This window comes from Plutella xylostella, chromosome 17, assembly GCF_932276165.1.
Source record: "Plutella xylostella chromosome 17, ilPluXylo3.1, whole genome shotgun sequence".
Lineage (NCBI taxonomy): Eukaryota > Metazoa > Arthropoda > Insecta > Lepidoptera > Plutellidae > Plutella > Plutella xylostella.
Window position 1 is genome coordinate 11,034,082 of NC_063997.1, and position 23,608 is coordinate 11,057,689.

At 38.7% G+C, this 23,608-nt stretch overlaps 3 protein-coding genes across 5 annotated transcripts; 1 reads left to right on the top strand and 2 right to left on the bottom strand.

Moving 5' to 3' along the window:
• Nucleotides 1–30: 30 nt before the first annotated feature.
• LOC105394376 (rho GDP-dissociation inhibitor 1) lies at nt 31–8,222 on the top strand. Of its 3 annotated transcripts, none has more exons than XM_038108782.2 (6): nt 31–204; nt 698–890; nt 1,552–1,661; nt 4,887–5,001; nt 5,704–5,709; nt 6,116–8,222. In XM_038108782.2, exons 2-6 carry the CDS (start codon nt 704–706, stop codon nt 6,313–6,315), a joined length of 618 nt encoding a protein of 205 aa, XP_037964710.2. In that variant the 5' UTR covers nt 31–204; nt 698–703; the 3' UTR covers nt 6,316–8,222. The 3 variants fall into 3 exon arrangements, with proteins under 3 accessions (XP_037964710.2, XP_037964713.2, XP_037964712.2); XM_038108784.2 differs by lacking the exon at nt 31–204 and adding an exon at nt 341–398; XM_038108785.2 differs by lacking the exon at nt 5,704–5,709 and having other exon boundaries at nt 33–204.
• A 157-nt stretch (nt 8,223–8,379) lies between these two features.
• On the bottom strand, nt 8,380–15,881 carry LOC105388515 (lipase 1). Its single transcript, XM_011559436.3, has 5 exons — nt 15,650–15,881; nt 11,390–11,591; nt 10,666–11,036; nt 10,172–10,324; nt 8,380–8,943 (listed from the first exon to the last, which is right to left on the bottom strand). The coding sequence occupies exons 1-5, from the start codon at nt 15,791–15,793 to the stop codon at nt 8,557–8,559; spliced, it is 1,257 nt and encodes a 418-aa protein (XP_011557738.3). The 5' UTR covers nt 15,794–15,881; the 3' UTR covers nt 8,380–8,556.
• A 1,668-nt stretch (nt 15,882–17,549) lies between these two features.
• Nucleotides 17,550–20,563, bottom strand: LOC105394377 (lipase 1). The gene is made up of 5 exons (XM_011566268.3): nt 20,325–20,563; nt 19,758–19,959; nt 19,117–19,487; nt 18,656–18,808; nt 17,550–18,020 (listed from the first exon to the last, which is right to left on the bottom strand). The coding sequence occupies exons 1-5, from the start codon at nt 20,505–20,507 to the stop codon at nt 17,637–17,639; spliced, it is 1,293 nt and encodes a 430-aa protein (XP_011564570.2). The 5' UTR covers nt 20,508–20,563; the 3' UTR covers nt 17,550–17,636.
• Nucleotides 20,564–23,608: the final 3,045 nt, after the last annotated feature.

Below are 23,608 nucleotides of genomic sequence, written 5' to 3' on the forward strand. Positions count from 1 at the left end.
TCCAGTTTGTTTGATTGAACCATAGACAAGAGATTCGTCATTCTTCGGCGGAAGTAGTTCGTCCGTCATTTTTGATCGAAATATTTCAGTTTCACGAATTTATTAGGTTTTTTTCATTTTTGGTTGTTATTTAGTGCCAAATTTTGATAATTATAATTGGATAGCTTATTCAAGTATCCTGTTTGGTGAATTATTTGTGAGTCTGTAAGTAAGAAAGTCTATTGTTTCATTGTTGTTGGTTAAGTTCTAGAGAAACAGTATTCGATCGAGTGACGAAGCCGCTTGAAGGTGGCAAACGCTATCGTCTGCTATCTGTATTACCCAATATTATCTTCTGAGGGCGTCGCTGGCGTCTGTTATTTTTTCCCCTGCACGTTTATGCTGAAATACAAAAGCAAGTAGGTTAGAACCGCAGTAAAATTATTGGTTAGAACTGTCTTGCACTGGATTGCATTCAAGCTTCTCTTATCGTAGTCGGCGTACTGTTGAAATAACTTATATTGATGTGTTTGTTATGCCTACTTATGGTTGGGATAGTGTGAATTTTATCATAGAACATTTTGTTTCATTTTACAAGTCTTTTTTCCTTGTTGCCTCACAACTACACCCCAACCCAAACAGTACAACTGCAGGCTATACCTACCGTATTGTGCCTATAAATCCACAAACTATTATATTAACTATGCATTATCAATAGTTGAGAATGTCGGGTGAACCAGAAGTGACTCAAACTCCGGAAGGCGAGGAGGAGGAAGAAATCAAGACCTCCTACAAGCCTCCTCCGGAGAAGACCATCGAGGAGATCCTGGCCGCGGACCAGGAGGACGAGTCCCTAAGGAAATACAAGGAAGCCCTCCTCGGACAGGCTCAAACTGGGACCGTTATTGTTGGTTCGTATTTTTATGTGACTGGAAAGAGAGGTGGATTATTGTTCATATTTTAATGTCTGTCTGTTGAATTGTATGTCTAGGAATCTTAACTGGTTTACAGATTGAGTAAGCAAACTAAACTAAAATATGTTACAAGAGTTTCCACAGCTAACAAGCTGGCTATTATAGTCCTCTAATGAAGATAACTATGGATTTTTTCTTCATGAAAATTCTAGTAAATTTCTCATCTAAATGGAAGTAAATTCTTTATTTCTATATTGTTGACACTATCTTGTAAATAAACTCTGAGAATTGGAGATAAACCATCCTCTTTTAGTATCATCTGATAAGTTATCCGCTTACTTGATAACAGTGTGGTTATTTACTGCAATACTTTAGGAAATATATTTATTAATTATGATTTTTGTATTGTATGAAATTATCTATTCAACACAAAAGTCTTGACTTGCTGTTTATGCTTATTTACAAAACAGTAACAATTCAATACTTAATTTGTAACTGAAGTAAAATTATACCTTATTTATTTACATTGTACCTTTACAGTTAGAAGATAAAAAATAGTTCCCTGTAAGTATGATAAATTACTGTTACAACGCAAACCCCGCAACAATATGCACCATTCATTTATCTTAATCATATACTATCTTAAATTCTGCCGCAGATGCCAACGACCCCCGCAAGGTGATTGTGAAGAAGCTTGCACTGTGCGTGGTGGGCCGCGACGACGTGGAGCTGGACCTGTCCGGGGACTTGACGGACCTTAAGAAACAGGTACTACTATTGTCAGATTCTCTTCTTATCATGTATTGTTACGACTGATACCCCATACTCGCCGACACTATTATATTATGTACATACATTGAGCACTTCAAGTTGATGAGCTAAAGAACTGCAGCTCATGAAACATTCAGACTGAACATCTTAAACCTACTTACATTTACTATTATTGTCTCATACTAATCTACAGCCTAAGGGATGATTTATATTAGACCAGGCCGTGTCCGGGCCGGGGCACTTTTGTATGACGTTTCATGCGTGACGTAGCTCGTCCATGCCTCGTCCGTGCCAAACTTCATACAAAAGTGCCCGGCTCGGACACGGCCCGGTCTAATATAAATCATCCCTAAATGTCATACACTACAACTTGAACTGGGCAAGGGCGGTGAAAAGAGTAGCCAGTCACATTAGCTGCACCAGACATACATATCCGCTTACCTATATTTTGTTACTGATGGTCAGGTAAATAAATCCTAAAAGAGTATTGAAAGAGACTAGGTATATCACTAAAAATAAAATATTGTGTAAATTTTTACCTTTTTAAAATCGATTATCATTGAAAACGAGGCATATTTTATAAAAGCATCCATTACATTATCATTTACCAAACGCTAATAGGCTGTGAGTGCGAATGCAATAAAAGTAATCTAATTTATTCAGGTGACCTTCATGCAGGGTGCGCTATGAAAATTCCTCTGGACTTGCTCAACACTCGCTAGAATGCGATGCTCTGCTAATGGTTGCGTGAAATCACTAGGCATAGGATTATGCATTTATTACTGAAAACTTTAATATGTGACTATTGTTTCAATGGAGCTGTTCAAAAGATATTTGTTTATTCAGTTTATTATTCACTAGCTTTATCTGCGCGCTTCGCTGCACCTTATAAACTTCTCATGCGAATTTCGGCATCGAAAGTATTAATCCTATGTATTAATCCAGGATGTCGGATACCAACATACCAAATTTATACCGATTTCTCCTGAAAGAATAAAAATAAATAAACATACCCACACACACACACACATACTCATTTTCCCCTTTATAATATTAGTGTGATAATTGATAATAGTGAGCGGCAGAAGCCATATACAGTACAATCGGGCAAAGAAGACTATTAAGTTGTATTTTAGCATTAATGCAGTATACCTAACCTACCATATAGATTTATTAATAAGGCCAGCTATAGAAAGCGTAAGTCACGCTATTCAACACATCAAAGAAGGTGCCTTATTTAGGGCATCGGCGTTTTCCCTTAGTGATACCTATTGATATTTTTATGAGGTACATTGACGCTTATGTATTGGGCGGCGATGTGAATAGAGCTAAACTTTAACAAGTTAAAACAGCATACGGAGAAAAGGAATTTAGTTTATCATAATACTACTTTGAAGTAATGAAGGGTGTAAAATTTAATCACATTAATTCCAGCTCACAGAAGGCCGATACCCCATACCTAGTAATACATAATATGTGGGGTGCAATATAAAACATGCCCTGTATACTCCCTATAGAGCCTATTTTTCATTGCTTGGTAGCTAAGATATCGATGTTGTGACGAGAAATAAAATTAAACTCATTTTGCGTAATAAAGATTGTAAACACTAACAGACAGACCGATTGAACAACATATAGCTGTTTATGTAGAAACCTATTCCTTTTGTGTGTAGCTGAAATACTGCTATGTGTCGTTGTTAGGCATAGTTTGTGAGATAGAGAATAGGCCTTCAGTTCCGATGGGAGACACATAAAGCATACACAATTAGCTCGCAGTAATATCGCGAAATCTGTGTGACATGGCGCGGCTTGGCGCACGGCCAATATTCGTGCCATAGATTGAGGGGTAGATTATTAAATGCGCTTTTAATATGTTTCCTCGTTTAGATGATTCAGAGCAAAAGAATAATTTAGGTTTTTGTCCGATAATCATCAATCCAGGTACTATAAGTAGGTATATAGTTAGTTATATTATTATTTTGTTATTATTAGTACACCGCCCTCTAATTTGTCACGTTGTTTTCGCAATATATAAGGTTGCGTCATGCCTGTAAGATATCGCTCTCAGCGATAAGGCCGCCTATTGTACATTAGTTCTAGTCTATAAGTATGTTTTATGTATGTCTGATTTATGTGGTGTTCAATATTCTATTCTATAAAAACGAAAGTATATTTGCGCTTTGATGTGCTAGTATTTTGCTAGTTTTTCCATTTTAGGTTGGTATCTTACTTTACCTTACAAGGTGGTTAACTGGTACCTAAACACTTTCTATTTCTATTCCTTAGATTCAACTAAGGCAATGTCTAGTAAAGACATGATTTTATAAGCCAATAGCTGATCCCGCGCGCTTCGCTTCGCCTTAAAAAGTTTTCCCGTGGGAATTCCAGGATAAAAAGTAGCCTATGTTCTTTCTCAGGGTCTAGACCATATGTATACCAAATTTCATTCAAATCCGTTCAGTAGTTTTGGCGTGAAAGAGTAACAGACAGACAGACAGACAGACACAGTTACTTTCGCATTTATAATATTGGTTAGGATGTAATTATCCCATTTAAAGAAACTGTAAAATTTCCCGTTCTTATCCGAATTCCTACCAATATCTACGATTTTTCAGACGCAACGAAATAAAAACCAGATGGCAATGACCCTTTTTCAGTACAAACAAAATTTTGTCTTATTGTAATGAGTCTGAGTCCAATTCCCCATGCCGTTACCTCAGGCCAATCGCACCACATGTCGTAAATGATCTGTAGATGGCTTCGTATAAACAACAACAGTCTTTTGACTAATGAGCGCCGAATCTGTACCCAATTTTAACTGAACGAACGTAAAAAATAGATTATGGACTAATTCAAATAAAGAGCTATTACAAATAACGTTTCCAGAAAATATTTTTTCGTTTCCATAGAAGTAATAAACTGAATGTTCCTTTCGGTGCTAAAATGCCGCCAAAGTAATTTATTTATTTTATTCGTTCTCATGAACAATTAAACCGCAGCACTACTCGCCGCTTAGTCTTATTTCAGACATTAGAAAATCTGAAAACATGATCTTCAAATTGCTTCTATTAACGGTATAATGTTTTGTTGGAACTATAGTCAGTTCCATAGCCGAAGTTTACCGAGTCACGTCCCGCATATACCTAAACACCTAGTAAAAATAATAAGAAACTGTAAAATTTCCCCAACTTCCATTAACCTAAAACTATCTCCCACTTCCAGGTGTTCATAATAAAGGAGGGCGTCCAGTACCGGATACGCATCGACTTCATCGTCCAGCGCGAGATCGTGCACGGCCTCAAGTACGTGCAGAAGACCTACCGGATGGGCGTGCCCGGTGAGTGCATAAGGCTGGACCGAATTTGATAAAATTTATGTCGATGGGTAGATAGTCTCTTTAGGTCATGTATTCGTAATTAGTCTGTTGGTGGATTTGTGGTACAGAGACACACTTACAACATAACTTTTTAGTGTACCCAAATCTTTGATAGCAGATCCGCTGCGAGGTCTAATTTAATAAAAAGGAAGATGGTATAGAAGTATTAGTTCCACCATAGAGGAAAATCACTAGAAATAATAACATTTCCGCAATATTTCATTTCCTATCCCAATTGATTAGAATAATATCAAACATTTTAAAACAGCCCAACTACGCTTACTCGTGTGTACAAATCAAATCAAAATCATTTATTGCAAAGAATGTGGTCACAATAAGCTGGTTTACAATAATCAGTGAAAATCATTGAGACATAATAATCATACTGAAAGCACAGCACATTCTGTCAAATTTAGACATGCAACATTACAAATTAAAATATTAGTTAAATTACATTCATTACACACTTATATTTATTAAGGTTTACAATCCAATGTAACCCTAACGACCCACGTATTAAAATCTACCACCTCTGAAACGGTCACATTAGTTAAGTCCGCAAAGGAACCTCAGCAAATTAATTACAAGTTACAAAGTATCGTGAGTTATGATTGAAATGTAAATAATTAATGAATTATCCTCCACGCTCCCCGATACGGACAGTGCCTGGTATGTATGAATGAAGTATTCAACTTGCCTAATTTAGACGTGTGGCTACATTATACTAGAACAGAGTGTAACAATAACACTGAGCCTTGAGTTTGGTTTCGTTTATTATTTGCTAATGTATATCCACAAAACTATGTTGTAGTATTTATAACTATAATCATGCACTGTTCTATTTATAATTTTACTTTTATTTTCTGTCTTTCGCATCTAAACACCCGTAGGACTACTCTAGTTTGATAAAATACGAAGTTTCGGAGTGCTGCTGCTCTTACCACGACTCTATCTCGTTGCAATGACCGTACCAACTGCATGCCAACTAAAACCTCATATTTCATCACACAAGAATTCCCCCTGCGTTAAATCAAACCTCACCATTTCACTAACAAACCCCGTCTTCTCATTCCAGTGGACAAGATGACCCACATGGTCGGCTCGTACCCGCCGAAAACAGAGATCCAATCGTACACCACCCCGCCTGAAGACGCACCCTCGGGCATGATGGCTCGAGGCTCCTACACCGTGAACAGCCTCTTCACTGACGACGACAAGAACGTTCACCTGCAGTGGGAGTGGTGCTTCGAGATCAAGAAGGACTGGAAGGACTAGGCGAGGAAACAGCTAAGGGTATAGGTTGGTAGCTGCGTAGAGTCATAAAGCTAAGGGCTTGCGATGCGGGTGTGGTTTGATTTGAAGAAGCAATATGGATGTAATGACTGATACGGTTCTGTTATGATTCTTTGCGCAACTCCAATCGGGGATAAACAGTTTTGGAGTCGAAATTTTGGCTGACTGAGTATATCGTGTACAAGCCGTGATAATAAGGATGGGTTTTGTCATTTGTTATGATTATACCGTAGTGCCCCGCCACAGATAGAGCACTTTGCGTCAGTATGAATTAGGGCGAAATTAGATTGTAAGTTTAAACTTTTATACCCCTTCAGCCTTTTTGGATCTCTTACATATGACCGTTTTATCGGAAATTATTGTCATTAATAAACACTAACTAATTTAAGTCCTAGAACGATGATAGAGTTTTTACTGTAACAGTTGACCAGTGCAAATTAATAAATAACTGAGTACCAATTACTATCTTCTTAAATACTAAGATAAAGGTATTTTTATACTCAAATAAATGTCAGTATTAGCTGGAAACTTGGCAATAATTTTGTAATAACTAATATAAATTTATGAAGGAACGCGTTACCGTAAATGTATGCCATTTATAATAAATATCATAGAATATCTAGAACTCATCTGATTAAAGATAAGCGTCTACCTATCGGTACCGTACATATCGGCCCAAACGGATTTTCTAAAATGTATGGAGAAACGGCTTCGGCAATTCCGGTAATGTGGACGCACTTGTGTGAATTTCTATACAAAGAATACTGAATGAGATGCGTCCGTTGCATGCGATGCCAAAAGGTGGACGCTTACCTTAAATGGGCTAGTAGATTATCCGATCGCTACAGAAGGGGTAATGCTTTATATCGATTTGGATCTAGATCAGTCAGCTAGTTTTCGACTGTCAGGGAACTAGGAATACATCAAGTTCTCCCTGCATTCCTATTAAATAGCATTTGAAACCCAATCTACTTGTATGTCATAATAGGTACCAAAATTAGTATTATAAATATCATTAAGATTACCTACTTCAACGGTGCACCAAAATGAAAAGTATATTTTTACCAACAAATGGTATTTATATGAAAGTGCTTTTAATATGACGTTTAGTATGTATATGACATTCTCGATTGTAACTATAATTTGTATTTTCATTCAAAGTAAATAGTTATTTCTAGTTTTAATAAAGAACATATTTAAAAAACCTTGTTCGAATACTCAAAAGGTTATGCATTTCAATGAATTTGGGCTGTATGTTGTGGCTTGAGCATTTAAAATTACTTGTTTGTACTAAAAGAGGTGCTTCAGTGATTGACCACTGGTGCTCTTGAAAATTTTTATACCAATAAGGCTTCCCTTTTGTATAAATTCTAGATTAGATTCAATTTTAAAAATACGATTTCCATTGCATTATGTATCATGTGTTTAGTGCGCCCACATCCTGAATATATCGTTAGTACCTATATAACTTTTAATGATTCAATTATTACTCATTATGTAACTTACTTTTATTATAAATATTAATATAAACAAACAATTTAAGCAACTTTTGTGCTCTGTGTTCCCGTTAATGGATTAGCCATATTATAATATTAGTCACTAGTTTTGATGGTAACCATTCTCGTAAATGTTTAATGTAGATTATATTTACAGTTTCACTAATTACTATATTTTTATGAACGGATTTACTATAACACATAACTCTGTAATATTTTCAGTGTGTGGGTGGTATCATAATAATTATGTTTTATTCTGTTCATGCTTATATTTTTTCTATAAACTTTTATTTTTTACGTAGGTAACTGTAGTAATTGAATTTTATTGCAATAGAATGTAAAGATTTATCAAAATGTAATAGTTTGGCCAAAAATAAAGCTTATTTATTCAGATTTACTTACTTTTAATTATGGCATCATTAACTCCTATTATCTCAAAAATATTCAGGGTCAGTGTGGATAGATTATGGAGTTTTCTATGGATTATTTTGTGATCTCCAATAACATAAATAACGATTAAAAAGTCAGCCAAACATATAAGGTCTGATCTGATCACTTATCATTTAATTAAAACATTAATAACAGTTATCTTGATACTATATATTATAATTACATTCAAGATAAGCTCTTATAATCTATGCACTAATTCGTTGATTACCTAAACAATAAATTACGTTTTAATCAATGTATACTTTTATGTACAATATTTAATCTACGCATCACGACGCTATAAATTCTCAGCCAATCGCATGCCTTCAAGTACATTTCCATGGTACATTTTCACCTGGTCCACGCCCCAGCAGAAGTCCAAATGTGTGAACAACCTGTCCTCAACAGGATACATCGTAACCGGTCCCCCAAGCTTCGTACTCATCAGTTCTACATCCCGATAGTTCACCAATTTATCACGGTAGGAATAATGTATGTAAGACGGGCAGGTGATACCGCTAAGGTCGTATTCTGGTGGGTAGAACTGGCCATAGTTCTGCATGTTTCCGGCTAGGCCGAGGTCGTATCTCCGGAAGGATTTGTTGTTGATGCTCTGCCCGTAGTGGGCCAGTTGGCGGATGGACATGCCGGCCGGCGCGTGGCCTATGTAGGCTGGTAGCATTGTCTGAAATATAAGGGAAAAAATATAGTATTTATCTACAGTTGTCACACTATTTTTTTTAAGAATAGTCTATTTGTGAATTTTACGAGGTACAAGAGTGTACTTATAGCTACTAATGAAGCTGAGTAAACTATATTATACTTTATTAGTATTGAGTTCTATAAAACATACTGATGAGAGGCTCACCTCACCCTTTCATACTCGACACTAATTAAAATTCTATACGGTTCTGAGTGTCGCCATCTAGCGCCGTGGCTGTCGCACTACTTCATACGAATGAATGAATTTTGAATTTGAATGAATGTGAACTTGCTGTCGAGTGGTAGAAAACTGTCTCATAATTTTAATATGCAGGTATGTAGGTATTTACAGGGATGTTATAAAAAGAGTTTAGCCCTAACGTGACTGATAATATTTTTTGACGAATTTCCAAAAATCATAGAACTAAAGCGTTATAATGACGAGTTGAGTGCTTAGTACTATACCAGACTATATACTATAATAGACCAATGAACGGCTAGCAATTGACCGAGTGCGTGCTCGGGATACTGCGCCTCGGCCACTACCTACTCGGTATGTGAGGGTTCTACTGACCGCATTGAGTCTCTGGAAGCTGTTCCCCCGGCTAGCAATTGACCGAATGCACGCCGGAGATACTGTCTCGTCCACTCTACTCGGTAGGTGTAATCAGGGTTAAACTGACCGCATTGAGCCTCTGGAAGCTGTTCCCCAGGATGGGCACGGCGAGGCACAGCGGCTGCAGGAAGGACTGGTCGCTGCACGCCGCGATCCCGAGTGCGGTGAAGATGTTGCTGCGGCCGATGATACTGTGCCGACTGTGGCGACACAATCAACAGATGGCGTTCGGAACGCATCACACAGAACATGTATGGAAACGAAGCAAATCTCTATGAAATCCTACATCGCGGCATCGAAGTTTCTCAGCTACACTGCAATATGTACTAAGCCCCAGCGCTAACCGTTGGGCAGCCGCCAGGCCTCACCAGCCGGCCTGGTCGGAGGATCCTCCCTTTGCATGGGGATGCGCTATACCTCCAGCATCTCCGTACGAGCACTACTCGGCATGTGTGGGTTCAACTGACCGCATTTAAAGCCTCTTGAAGCTGTTCCCGAGGATCGACCAAAGAACGGCTAGCAATTGACTGAGTGCCAGGCCGGCGGCCGTGGATACTGTCTCGGCCACTACTCGGTATGTGTGGGTTCAACTGACCGCATTGAGTCTCTGGAAGCTGTTCCCCAGGATGGGCACGGCGAGGCACAGCGGCTGCAGGAAGGACTGGTCGCTGCACGCCGCGATCCCGAGTGCGGTGAAGATGTTGCTGCGGCCGAGGAACTCGCCGATGCCCGCGTCTGCTGCTAGCACCTGGAAGTGGTGGTTGGGGTGAGGAATGGAAGGTTGGTTTTGAATAGGTTGTGCTGGGGACTGATGTTCCTTATACCTAACTATAATTATGTACAGAAAAACGTAGGTTATAGAGTCTCGTCCAAGAATCGAATGTTAGAGTCGTTAGATCCTTAGTTAAAGTAAAAGACATGCACAATGTGATGACTAAATATCCAGAGACATTTAAAAATTACTTACATACACTAAGCAGGTTCCTACCTAGTGTCTACACATTATTTTCAGAATCTATGAGCATTTCTATTTGGCTCACTAATAAAAGTTTTAAGTAAGTTGCTGTATGCTTTGATTGAACCACTTACCATGAGAACTTTCTCATACGGTGCGATCGCCTGAATGAATCCATATTCATTGTTTACAAAATACGACGCCGGCGCAAGACCTTGGAACGATATGATTTTGTCACTGTACTCAGGCCTCAACGCACCCATAACTAGAAACACAGTCCCGCCTTGGGAGAAGCCAACGAAATGTAGCTTCTTATGTCCCTTCAGGTCCAAGATATAGTCGATACAGGTGGGCATGTCGATGGATCCTATTTCTTCCCAGGAGAACCGCCAGAAGTCCAGGTTGGATCTGTCGTCAGGGTCCAGATGTGTGTGTTTTCTGGAGTAGTAGTTGCCTCGGGCGTTTCCCATCCAGACGTCGTAGCCTTCTTCGGCTAGCCGATACGCTGAGGAGGGAAAGTGATTGGTTAGGCTCATCATCATCATCATCAGATAATGGTCGCCTACAGGACTATCATTCGACTCATAAGATTACAATTAAGTCACCATAGTAATGTTATGTTGTCAATGAATCGTTCTTTGAAGGTGTAACTAGGTATAAGTAATATAATATGTGGGTTTGCATCACAATACATGGTTTTAATTGGCTTTTCCATCCAGGCAATATGTATGTAGGTGTCAGACCTCGATCTATAGGGTGGAAAAACAGACATTCTTCATCAAGTTTCATGCCCCTCCACCTTACTAGTAGCAGTGATGGAGAAATTAGCCCGCTAGTGACGCCAACAACCACTCTTACCCAAAGAATTCTCCGGTCCCACAATAACATAATCCGCCGACGACGACAGCATGCCATGTTGCAGGAAGACTGCGGTCTTGTTCCCGGGCCGGTTGTTCCTGTCTCTGCCGTGCGGGATCCGGTGCATCTGCAGCACGTAGCCGTCGGGGGTGGTTACTGTGTGGACCTCCACCGGGTAGTTGTAGCGAGAGATCAGGCCGGGCTGGAAGGGGGAATCAAGGTTCTGTGAGCATTATATCAGCAGTTAGAGATCGCAGATAAAAAAATTAATAATAATAATAATAATAATAATAATAATTTATTTCCATAAAATTGCACAGTTATTCACAATTATAAAGGATGTAAGTACATTAATTAAGTAAATATAATATTATGTTACAATACAATTTGTGTTTATTCTACTTCCTAATAAAGGGCAAAGCCCTGTGACTTAGGTTAAGTAGGTAGGTATGCTCTTCCCAATGGTGATCAGTTGGTGATTTACATCCAAAATGATGCTATTTTTTTTTTAACAAAAAAATTAAATAGAACATAATTATGATTAATTACATGCATATTAAAATAGGTGCATGCAAAGGCAAAATAAATAGTAAAATTAAATTTGATTGACTTTGAAATAGAGATTGCTGTGTGTGTGAATGTGTGTGTGTGTGTATGTTTGTGTGTGTGTGTGTGTGTGTGTATGTGAGTGAGTGTGTGTGTATGTGTGATGGATTACCGAATAGGCTTAAGAAGATCTTCAGTTTCGTCATAAGTTCTTAGTAGGAGCCATTCCTTTACTTTATGTTTGCATTCTTGACGGTTTAGAGGGTGTATGAAACAGTAACCATTTATGCGATTATATAAAAATGGACCAAGGAAAGGCAAGAAGTTGTTACTAAAATGAGTATTACACTTTACTTGTGAGCAAATTATATTCTTCCTTCGCTTTGTCGGCGCTACGGGATCATATGGAGTTTTGCTATGTTGATGTAAGATAGTAGCTAGTATAAACAGTTGTCGAACATTTAGTACCTTATATGATCGATACAATTCTATGGTAGGAAATCGATATGGCTTGAAATTAATGACCTTCAAAATTGTTCTCTGTGCATATTCTAAATGAATTAATATCGTTTTGTATGCGCCACCCCAGGACGATATACAGTATGTTAATAGACTCTCGCAGAGAGCATAGTAAATGCGTTTTAGCAGATCTGGTTTCATAACGTGTCTTAAATTTTTAAATATATAAATAAGTTTTCTGACTCTGCCGCACAGTAGTTCTATATGGGATCTAAAGTTAAGATTTTGATCCACAATGACGCCCAAGTATTTTATTATATTACATTTATCGAGCCTATCACATGAACACTCTTCGGAAACGCAATGCGAAGAGTGAGCGATTAGGGTGAGCTCAGATGAAGGTTGGGTGGAGTTTCTAATAGAAAAGCACAAGAATTTGGTTTTTGCGGTGTTGAGTGTTAAGACATTTTGGGAAAGCCAACTAGACACTGCATTAAACCCTAACTGAGCGGCTTTGTATGTGTTTTCCCAATTATCACCCTCAAAAATCATCGCTGTGTCATCTGCATAAGAGATAATTTTACCGCCCATCCGAAGCGAACAAAGGTCATTTATATATATTATAAATAATGTTGGACCCAGGATACTCCCCTGAGGGATTCCGTAAGAGATAGGTAAATCGCTGCTCACGTACTCACCAATCTTCGTGCACTGAGTTCGATCAGACATGTAGTCTTCGAAGATTTTTAAGGGGGTACCCCGAACACCAATTAGTTCTAGCTTTTTTAGAAGGAGGGGTATAGAGACAGTGTCAAACGCCTTTGCCAGATCTAAAAATACGGCGATAACTTTCTTATGATTATCAAGTTTTTCTGATATGTAAGAGGTAAGATTCAAAACCGCATCAGAGGTGGACTTGCCTCTTCGAAAACCAAATTGGTTATCGGAGAGAATCTGTTCTTTTTCCAGAAAAGTGGTTAGTCGATTATTAAGAGCTCTTTCAAATATCTTCGATAACGAAGGCAGTATAGAGATTGGCCGGTAGTTATTGACACTGTCTCTATCCCCACCCTTGTAAATTGGGACGACAACAGCTTTCTTAAGTTGTATGGGAAAAGTGCCGGTTTCAAAGCAACAATTAACAATATGTACCAACAAAGGAGAAATGATATGCTTAAACTGTTTGAGGATCGTAGCTGATATATCATCTGAGCCAGTGGCACAGTTACTTTTCAGGCTGTTTATCAATGTAACTATCTCTTGTAAGTCAGTATTCAACAAAACAAATGAGTTGCTATTTTTATATGTATTTGTTAAATTATTATTTATATTATGGTTATTTAAGATTTTTTCAGCAAGGGTTTTACCTATACTAACAAAATGGTTATTAACTTGGTCTATTTCGGTTGCTTTATCATTATTACCTAGCAGTTGCTGACTAAAATTGTTCTTCTGGCCAGACGATGTTATAGACTTGACAGCCTTCCATAAGAGTTTGGGATTACCTCCCGCCTTTTTGATTTGTTCCTCTTCATATTTTCTTTTTATTACCTTAATTAAGTTAAAGTAAAAAGTTTTATATCGCAAGTAGGTTATCTTATTAATTTCATTGTTAGGATTAGCTTTAAACTTTGCGTGTAGTTGATCTTTATTTTTTTGACATTTTAGTAGACCTTTGGTCATCCAAGGCTTAAAAACAATTTTACGAGAGGGTATTTTCACTAATTTAGAATTATTATTAACTGCATTTTGAATAGCGTTTACAAGAGTTTCTAATCCAAATGAGGGGTCATTACTTTTTAAGATTGGGTTAAAATCAAACGATTCGAGCGATTGCCCAACGGCGGGATAATCTACTTTGAGGATATTTCTTGATACTTCGCGCACTGGATTATCCAAATTAATGTCGAAAAACACTGACTTGTGGTCTGTGATTGTACTGTTCAGAACAATAGTTGACGATGCATTGCGAGACTTGAGGAATACATGATCGAGACAGGAACCACTAGCGGGTCTTGTCACATAGGAATGGCAGGGAAGCAGTCCGTGGAAAGCTAGTAGGTTTAAATATCTATGAGAGTTTTGGTCGTCACTAGCCGAACCTATATTCACATTCATATCACCAATCATAATAATATTTTTGGAGTGACTGTATTTTAAAAGAGTATTATTTAAAAAGGTAAGAAATTCATCCATATTCTCCTGTCTTGAACCCAGGTTCCTATCATAGGCGTGATGTCTATAAATAGCAATTATAACAATATCATTAGATTTAAGTACAACACAGTTACAACTGGAGCAGGGTGGTTCATTTATTGTAAACCATAAACTATTTTTTATATAGCAGACTATTCCATCATTTTGATAGTGATTCAATGATGTAGCTACGTTGTAGTATCCATCTAGGTATGGTAAAGTTGGGCAAACAGGCAGCCAACATTCTGTTAGAATGATGACGTCACACTGAACCGAGATCCTACTAAGTAGTACAAGGAAGTCTGAGAACCGTGAATCATGACCAATACTCCTAATATTTTGTGTGATTAATTTCAAACTGGAGGGGGACGTAACTAATTTATGACAGTTCTCTACGTCTGATTCAAAGGCACGCGAGACTGTTGACTGATCAATTTCATTTAAGACACTTAAATTAATTGATTGTGGGGTGAATTTTAAACATTAGGGTAAGTATTGACCGAATACTAAGTACAAGGCAGGATAAAATTGACGTCACTCCTATGTAATATGGGCTTATAGAATAAAGCTTGCAGTTATTGAAGTTCTGATTAAGTGATTGCCTATACGTGTAGTTATACTTGTGAGGAACGTTTGTGATAGGTGTCAGTGAGTGTGTTGTGATTATTTGTTTTATATGTTTTTGATGTGCTCTGTTTCTGTACATGTGTGTTGTGTAGTTTGTAATTAGGCGCTATTTTCGATGATTGTACAATGTACACTTTCAGTATATTATTATTAACACTCTTCATAGTTAGAACTACCTACCTAAATTGAATGTTGCTGTTTGTTCTTTGACTCTTCGGCTGTGATTAGAACATAGGACTATTAGGTATATAGGCACGTAGACATCTACGTCCAGGATAGAGATGTCCAGACTTTATAAAACTCATTATTGTACTATTAATTATTGTAGCTAAGTCCCTGGAGGTAACTAGATACCAATTATGCCATTAGATAGGTATTTAATCCCAAGGTCCTCTCGATTAAACCATATCCAATACCAAACTGTGAGCTTACCACATCTGTCAAAGCATCCGCGATGATATTGTTCGAAAACCTCCCCCCGTACTCCGACTCAACGTACTTTTGGACCAAATCTGCGTGCGGGGATGGACCTCCCCATGTCACCGTTATACAACACAGAATTAACAACAACCTCATTACTAGTCACTTTGCAAACAACTTGTAACTTTTTATTACTGCAACACTAAGTTTTTACGATGCGGGTCTAGATTTCGGAAACCTTTGGCTAAGACTAAATTCGGCATTTAGACCTGATAGGAAATGCGATGCGACTAATTACTAAATTATTTAATGGATTAAAAAGTTATAATTAGGTAAACCTCTTATCAAACTTTATGACGTCTCGGCTAATACCTTTTCGCGATAACGGGATTAACGTTTTCAGTAAACGTTCCGTGTTTACATTCGAGAATTAGGTAAACTGAGGAAGATCGCATCTTCAGTCACTTTGAACTTATCGAGGTTTTAATCTGGGACCAAATTAATGTTCACTTTATTACGTATACAGTCTGGATCTGATAGCGATCGTCAAAATTACGTGAAACTAATATTTTTAAATATGTGTAATAGGTACTACGTGCCTTGTATCATATCTTGAATCGATTATAATTAAGCATTATAAGCTGCATTCCTGTTTCAGCAATTAATCAAATCATACAAGATAAGGTGCCACATTCAGGTAAATACCTACCTACCTGCAAACCCTGCATAGGTATAGTTTGGTACGTAGTGGGTAAACATCCTAAACAGACTTTGTGCAGTTTCCTGGAACACATAGACGGTATATTTACCGGTGGTATGTATCAATATCTCTATTTACGCACGGGGAGCAATACTCTATACCCGAAATTCATAGAACTATGTATCACTTTAAAGGGACTCTATATTTTGTTGGCACTAACAAATGGTAACTTTCTGTTACTTCTATAATAAGGGGTACCTATACCTATAGAGTAGAAAAAACCAACTCGTTTTCAAGGATTTAAGTATTTAACTTAAATTTAAACTAATTAATTTTTCTATTTGATTTTTCTATTTGATAAAATATTCATTCTTCTATCACTTTCTATTATAGAATCCATCACTAGTCAGTTGATCACAACATAAAAGTTCTTGGACTTTATACCTACTTATCTCTTTTGTTGACTCGTTTATTGCCAATTTTACTACCTAAGGACATGATGCAATGTGTTATAAGTAGTATCTAACTATTGTGCCGGGAGTTCGATTGCCTTCAAAGGCAGATATTTTGTTTATTCTCTAGTCACTTAAAAATTTTGGTTGTCTTTTTTATCTCCTACACGTATATGCTAAGCGTGGCAGTAACTAGATATCCAGTCTTGGAGATGATAGCCCACGTCCTTCGTCCTATACTGTGCACGATTTGATGACTACCTTTACCATGAATACAACCGAGTCCGCGTTGTTCTATGACCTCTACTGACTGTATGCAATTTTTTCTTAGCTTATAAAAAACTAAACCAAAAACGGTAGAGCCGTTTCAGACTTTTCCACAGACAGACACACAAATACACAGAAGTGAAAGCTATAACGCCTCTCATTCTTAAAAATGTGCGGGTTTTGTGTGTTATCCATACAAATGGATCTAACGGAATAGTGGAGTAGGTATAGGAGTAGGGTAGGTAACTAGATGCGCTAACAAGGCGGGTTATCATGTAACAGCAATATAATTATTTCTTCTTTTCTCCTATTCTCCGTAAAATCGTATAAACGAAACTCTATGAAAACTAACGAGACCAACAAGCCTACACACAAAATACCTACTTACTCGTATATCAGTGCATGAGTTCTCTGTATAAAGGCTTAGATATTATATTTTACCTTTTTTAAAGTACTAACTTAGTAGGATATGGATAAAAAAAAAACTAAAATATGTAATTCGTAACTTAGGTATATCACATTATATTACAAATCACTATTTACAACCACTTCAACCCTCCGTCGATATCCCCTCACTTCCTCACAGCGCCTCAGCCTCTCTCATGGCACTGATCACATTCTTCTGATACATCTCCACCTGGTTGCTGCCCCAAGCAAAGTCCAGGTGAGACCACTTCTCATCAGCCACCTGGTAGTACTTCACTGGCGAGCTGATCCGCTCTCCAAGCAGGTATACATCCAGATAGTTCACTCGTTGGTCATTGAGCGAGTAGTGAAGGTAAGTAGGGGCGGTGATGAACTTCAGGTTGTAGAAGGGAGGCTGGCGGGTCCCGTACGTGGCGAGGTTCCCGATGAGTCCGTAGTCGTAGCGACGGAACCCCTTGGCGATGCACTGCGCGTAGTGGCCCATCTGACGCACGGAGACGCCGGCCGGGCCGTGCCCGATGAACACGGGGATCATGGTCTGGAAGAAATAACGTTCTTTAATTTTGTTATCCAAGAGTTTTGTTTGAAAACATAAAATATTTACATCAGACCAGAAATATGCAGATAACTAGGGACATAGACTAATACAGTCTATGCTAGGGATATAATTTCTCATGAAAGCATTTCCAGTTCGGACAAGATAAGTCTATCTATCCTACGACCGGTATACCAATAACAATAATATTAACAGAGACTGTATAATTGTAATTCATCATCACGTCCCCACTGCTGAGGTACGGGTCTCCTTCCAGTGAAGGAAGGGTTTAGGCCTAGTCCACCACGCTGGCCTAGTACAAGTTGGTGGACCCCAACACAAGAAAGCTTGTGCTTAGAGAGTTGCCGGGTAAGTGGGCAACCCGACTGTCAGATGTTTTCAAGCTGCCCGAAGGCCTCTGACTAGGCTTAACGACTGCTGTAATGGTTCCTATTTAATATTTATGTAACTAGCCTTTTGTCACTTTTTACTATCTTCAGCTGTGCTTAGTAGGTACTAGCTCCATTGAAGCTACTATTCTATTGAATCGGAGATGTATGCGTCTGCTTTGTGCACCTCCAGCTCAAGTCTAAACTGTCATTTGAACTCCTATCACACGTAAACAAAACTCAACGTACCGCGTTCAGCCTAGCAACAGTCTCCTCCATGGTGGCCACCGACAGACACAGCGGGTGCACTGGGGACTCCTCGCTGCATAGCGCCAGGCCGAGCCAGGTGAAGAGGGGGCTGCGGGCGCCGAGCTCGCCGATGCCGTAGCGGTTGGCCAGGATCTGATGGTAGGAAGGGGTGGAGTTGAATGGCAGGATATGGTTAAAGATGGCAGTTAAAGTCACTGACAGACTGATAATAATGGTAATAGATGAAAGTCTGTCAGATGGTCTTGGTACTCATATTGGTGGTTGGATGGTTATTCTATTATTGAGGGGCTTTTGTGTATTTAGGTACGTTGTTTCAAAATGAGTGAGAATTTTTATTGGACGATTTGTATGCATAAATCTGCTTCATCGAACAGAATCATTATACGAGTAATGACGATATCTCCTCGAATTTGATAAAAGTAAACAATAACAAAATTCACCATCAAGATGCCTTCATAATTAGCGACCCAGTTGATGGGGTTCTCCTCATTGTTCTCAGACAGCACAGCAGGAGCGACCCCCTGGTACGAAATGATCTTGGCGTTGTACTCAGGCCTGATGGAACCCATCACGGTAAAGACAGTGCTTCCTTGAGAGAATCCAACGTAGTGCAGCTTAGAATGTCCCTTGAGGTTGAGGATGTAGTCGATGGAAGCGGGCAGGTCGATGGAGCCCATCTCGTCCCAGCTGAACTGCCAGAACCTCAGGGAGTTCTTGTCGTCAGGGTCCAGGGTCGTGTGGTTTCTGGAGTAGTAGTTCCCGCGCGTGTTGCCGATCCACACGTCGTAGCCTTCCTCGGCGAGGGTGTAGGCTGAGGGAATGAGATGAAAACGTATTATTGCCTTTGATATTTATGTATACGGGTATATTCATAGAGTATTGTATTCATGAATGTGGGTGGCTATCCTTAACAAACACACTTTTTTAGATGTTGCATTGTTGCTCAAATCATAGGAAAAAAGAACGACCATCTGAGTCACCCCAGCCCCAGCCCCAGGACCCGCTTACTCTTACACAACTTTTGCGAAACTCTGATATTTATACATTTCAACTGCCCCAAAGCAACCAATCAAATCCTCACCCAGTCCTTCCCCAGGCCCCATGAGCACCCAATCAGCGGAGGACTGCATCATGCCGTGCAGCAGGTACACGGCGGTGCGGTCTCCTGGTTGGTTGTTCCTGTCTCGGCCGTGCGGGATGCGGTGCATCTGCAGGATGTAGCCGTCGGAGGTAGTCACGAAGTGCTGCTCTACCGGGTAGTTGTAGCGGGCGATCAGGTCCGGCTGGAAGTCAGAGGAGAGGTGGTGGAATAAAAAGGTACGACGGTAAAATGGTGGAATATGAAGCAATGTCGGCCCACTCGCTATATAGACCGACGACTTTAGACAGGTAGCCGATAGTGGCTGAGTGAGGAAGGCCGAGGATAGAGTATTGTAGCTCTCCTTGAAAGAGGCTATGTCCAGTAATTTAAGATCACGAACTGAGGATGATGATAGGTATTTGACTAGAAAGGTCGCATAGATAATTTAAATTCTGCTGGCTTTCATAAGCTATTACTCGTATTATATATTATTATTTCTATTGGAAAACAAAAAAAAACTCATAGTTATTAATTTCAAAGCCTAATTAAAGTAAAATAATAACTTACCACGTCAGCCAAAGCATCAGCGATGATGTTGTTGGAGTACCTGGCCCCAGGCTGGTGTCCCTTCAGCTCCATGTATTCCATCACCAGATCAGCGTTGGGGGAGCGCCCCGCCGCCGCCGCCGCCACGCACGCGGCCAATAGAACCAACACAGCCTTCATCTTCGAATATCCTCTAACTACCATTACACGAAATGGCAATTCAGTGTTTACTCGTTCAAAGCTCTATTTATACACTCGACAGGTCATCAAGGCATCTTAATATAATAATTTATTGAACCAAATCATAGGCTTATCAACGTAATTTTGATTTCAATCATAGGATTATTAGCTTGTTTGTTGTTAATAATGAGGATACAATAAGTTGTTTTGTGAATGTGGTTCCGTATTTGGATGATGTGTCCCTTGTTGAAGGTTTGGCCAACATTTAGTCTACCGATGCTATCCTAAATGTGTGCATGATTTCAATAAAGTAGGTATAATTTGGCTAAGCATACTCCAATGTGCTTTTGGAGTAATGAATGGATGGAAAAAGTTGGAGGAACTCGCATCCGCCGCTACCCAAGATCGAACCAGATGGCAGGCTCTTTTGTCAAGATGAGAGAACGGTTCCTCCGTTCTCTCGTTTGAATGTATTGTGTGTTGAGATCATTGTTGGTTGAAAAGAAAACACACGTTAGAGTACAGTAGTGAAACGAGATTTAGTTAGCACACACACACACACTCACGCCTTGTACTAATGTACTCCCTTGCGGGGTAGGCAGAGGTGCATTGCTGCACCCACTTTTCGCCAGAGTGTTATGTTAGTCCCAATGTAATAGGGGGCGGGCCTATTGCCATTTTACGGGCACATCCAAGACCCGAGAACAAATATCTGTGTTTAAACAGATATCTGCCCCAGCCGGGAATCGAACCCGGGACCTTCTGCTCAGTAGTCAGGGTCACTAAATAAAACTAAACAGGGTCATTTAGTTAAGTATGATGTAAATATTTTTATTGATTATGAGAAACTTAAGGTTCATTAATATTGTGAAATCAAAAATCAGTGAAATCATAACAAACGCCATCTCATCATACCTAATCATATCCGCTGAAAATCCAGATATTTTATCTTGCTAGTGAGTCGTTGAACAACCTTTTAATATAAAACTCGTGTTGATAGAGATTCTTATATATATTAGGTAAGCATTTCATTTCCACGGGTTTTTCAAGATAGGTAAGTTAGATGTGGTAATCTGGTAATATGATATGAAATGAATGACTAATAATATCAAATTTTATGTAATAACTAATTTATTGCAAATCTATACTCAGTTCCGCTATCTTATCCGGTTATTAGATGGAATTATAACTCAAATACCTAGTAGAGCTCTGTACTCTTTTAACTGTTATACATACATGGGTACATACATATGCTCACGACTGTAATCCCCGAAGGGGTAGTCAGAGGTGACTCACCCACTTTTCGCTGTACATTTGTACTCGCGTGATAGGTCGCGAGCCGTATCGCCGTTTTGAAATGAGTACAATGCACTGAATTTGTCGGGTAAGTGGGCAACCCGACTGATGTTTTCAAGCTACCCGAAGGCTTCTGACTAGGCTTGTACGTAACTACCTACCAATGTAATAAATTAAAATATGTTGAATCTAACTGCAATAATTTCCAGCCTGTCGTGGCTACTGCTAGACATCCGTAAAACATTCCGCATTACTTACCAAACATATTTTGGCAATTTACATATTCGTAGAGCGCCAGTCACCACCGTACCAGTCACGGGTCTTCTATCTAGAACACATTCTATATACTATCGATTACGTAGGTAGGTATTTTATATTTTCAGAGTCAAACATTTTCAGCCCACTTGAAAGATATCGTTTTAGGTCCTGGGCGACATGTTCACAAGTGTAAATATATGGACACGTCTCACACACGGCCATCCGACCCCAAGTTTGGCAGAGCCCTGTTATGGGAATCGGACTGCTGATATATCTACACAAATACATAGATAGATACATATTAAATATAAATATACATATGTATTTTTCTTAGTAGGTATTTATTTATATGCTTATTTTGTATTAATGTTTTAAGTAGGTATAGGTATTTTTAAGATTGAGCAACAAGAATTGTAGGCTGTATTATATTAGTACTGTTTTAATTTTTAATTTTCTTTGTTGTAACTGTTGTTGTACCTGTAACTTAATAGCTCGTAAGTAACTCTTTTATCCACCAACAAAGGTTGGCTGGAAGAAATTGCTATTTGGCAATAAGCCCGCCATTGTATGCTTTTACTGTGTTTATAAATTGTTATGTATTTTTGTTTTTGTGTACAATAAAGTGTTAAAATAAAATAATACACCCAAGACACGAGTACAAATTACTGTCTTTAAACAAATATCTGCCCCAGCCGGCAATCGTACCGGGACCTTCGGCATACCAGTCAGGGCTACTAACCACTACACCATTCGACCGTCTATTAGTAAACGATCCTTTAAATTACGTAAGCACTTCGCGTCACTTGCATAAACGCATAAAAATATACATATTGATAAGAACCATATTGATAACCGATACCTTATCTTATTATGTTTCTTTGGTATTTCCAACGTAAGCAGATCTGAGGTAAGATTGATATATTTAATTCTATCCGTTTATTGTTGTTTAAATTACTATAACAATTAATTAGGTACCTAACCTAACTCTATAATAGAATTGTTCTCTATGTTTGTCCCTCCACCCCGTATAATAATATATAAGATGGTAGTATAGTAGTATCATACCTGTGTAGTTTATTTCAGTTCAGTGGCGTCGGCTGTAAACTCGATTTCCTCTGCCACGGCGTCGGCGATAATTATTGGAAATTACCAGGAAAATTCAACCAGCCACAGGCATGTTCCAAGGAGCCCGTAGGAAGTGGGAGGCAGGGTTGAAGCGAACAGATATTAGGGGCTCCGGGCGACAGGTCATGTTTCAGATGCTTACAAATAAACATAAACACAAAAAACATTTTATTGGTAAGAAAAATAATTGTACACACTCACACCTTGTACCTACATGTATACGTACAATATTCTGTTTTGCAGGATGATTACTTTAAAAGCTTAACAATATTTTTAAACCTTACAAGATCTGTTTTGGCTACCCTTTCCATTCGTATCTGTATGAAAAAACTTGCACATCTAGATTATAGATGTGTATCCAAAGTGCATTGTAGTAATCAAAAACAGATATGTACATACGATACGGCTCGCGATCTATTAGAGAAGGAATACAATTTACAGCGTAA

What these genes read in the sequence shown, in the direction of transcription:
- LOC105394377 (XM_011566268.3), bottom strand. Translation starts at nt 20,507, where the DNA reads ATGGTAGTTAGAGGATATTCGAAGATGAAGGCTGTGTTGGTTCTATTG. An exon ending in CTGATGCTTTGGCTGACGTG is followed by an intron (nt 19,960 to 20,324) that starts GTAAGTTATTAT and finishes TCTGACTTCCAG; the next exon opens with CCGGACCTGATCGCCCGCTA. An exon ending in ATTATGAAGGCATCTTGATG is followed by an intron (nt 18,809 to 19,116) that starts GTGAATTTTGTT and finishes TCCTACCATCAG; the next exon opens with ATCCTGGCCAACCGCTACGG.
- LOC105388515 (XM_011559436.3), bottom strand. Translation starts at nt 15,793, where the DNA reads ATGAGGTTGTTGTTAATTCTGTGTTGTATAACGGTGACATGGGGAGGT. An exon ending in CGGATGCTTTGACAGATGTG is followed by an intron (nt 11,592 to 15,649) that starts GTAAGCTCACAG and finishes TCCCCCTTCCAG; the next exon opens with CCCGGCCTGATCTCTCGCTA. An exon ending in CGTATGAGAAAGTTCTCATG is followed by an intron (nt 10,325 to 10,665) that starts GTAAGTGGTTCA and finishes CACCACTTCCAG; the next exon opens with GTGCTAGCAGCAGACGCGGG.
- LOC105394376 (XM_038108782.2), top strand. Translation starts at nt 704, where the DNA reads ATGTCGGGTGAACCAGAAGTGACTCAAACTCCGGAAGGCGAGGAGGAG. An exon ending in AACTGGGACCGTTATTGTTG is followed by an intron (nt 891 to 1,551) that starts GTTCGTATTTTT and finishes ATTCTGCCGCAG; the next exon opens with ATGCCAACGACCCCCGCAAG. An exon ending in TGACGGACCTTAAGAAACAG is followed by an intron (nt 1,662 to 4,886) that starts GTACTACTATTG and finishes TCCCACTTCCAG; the next exon opens with GTGTTCATAATAAAGGAGGG.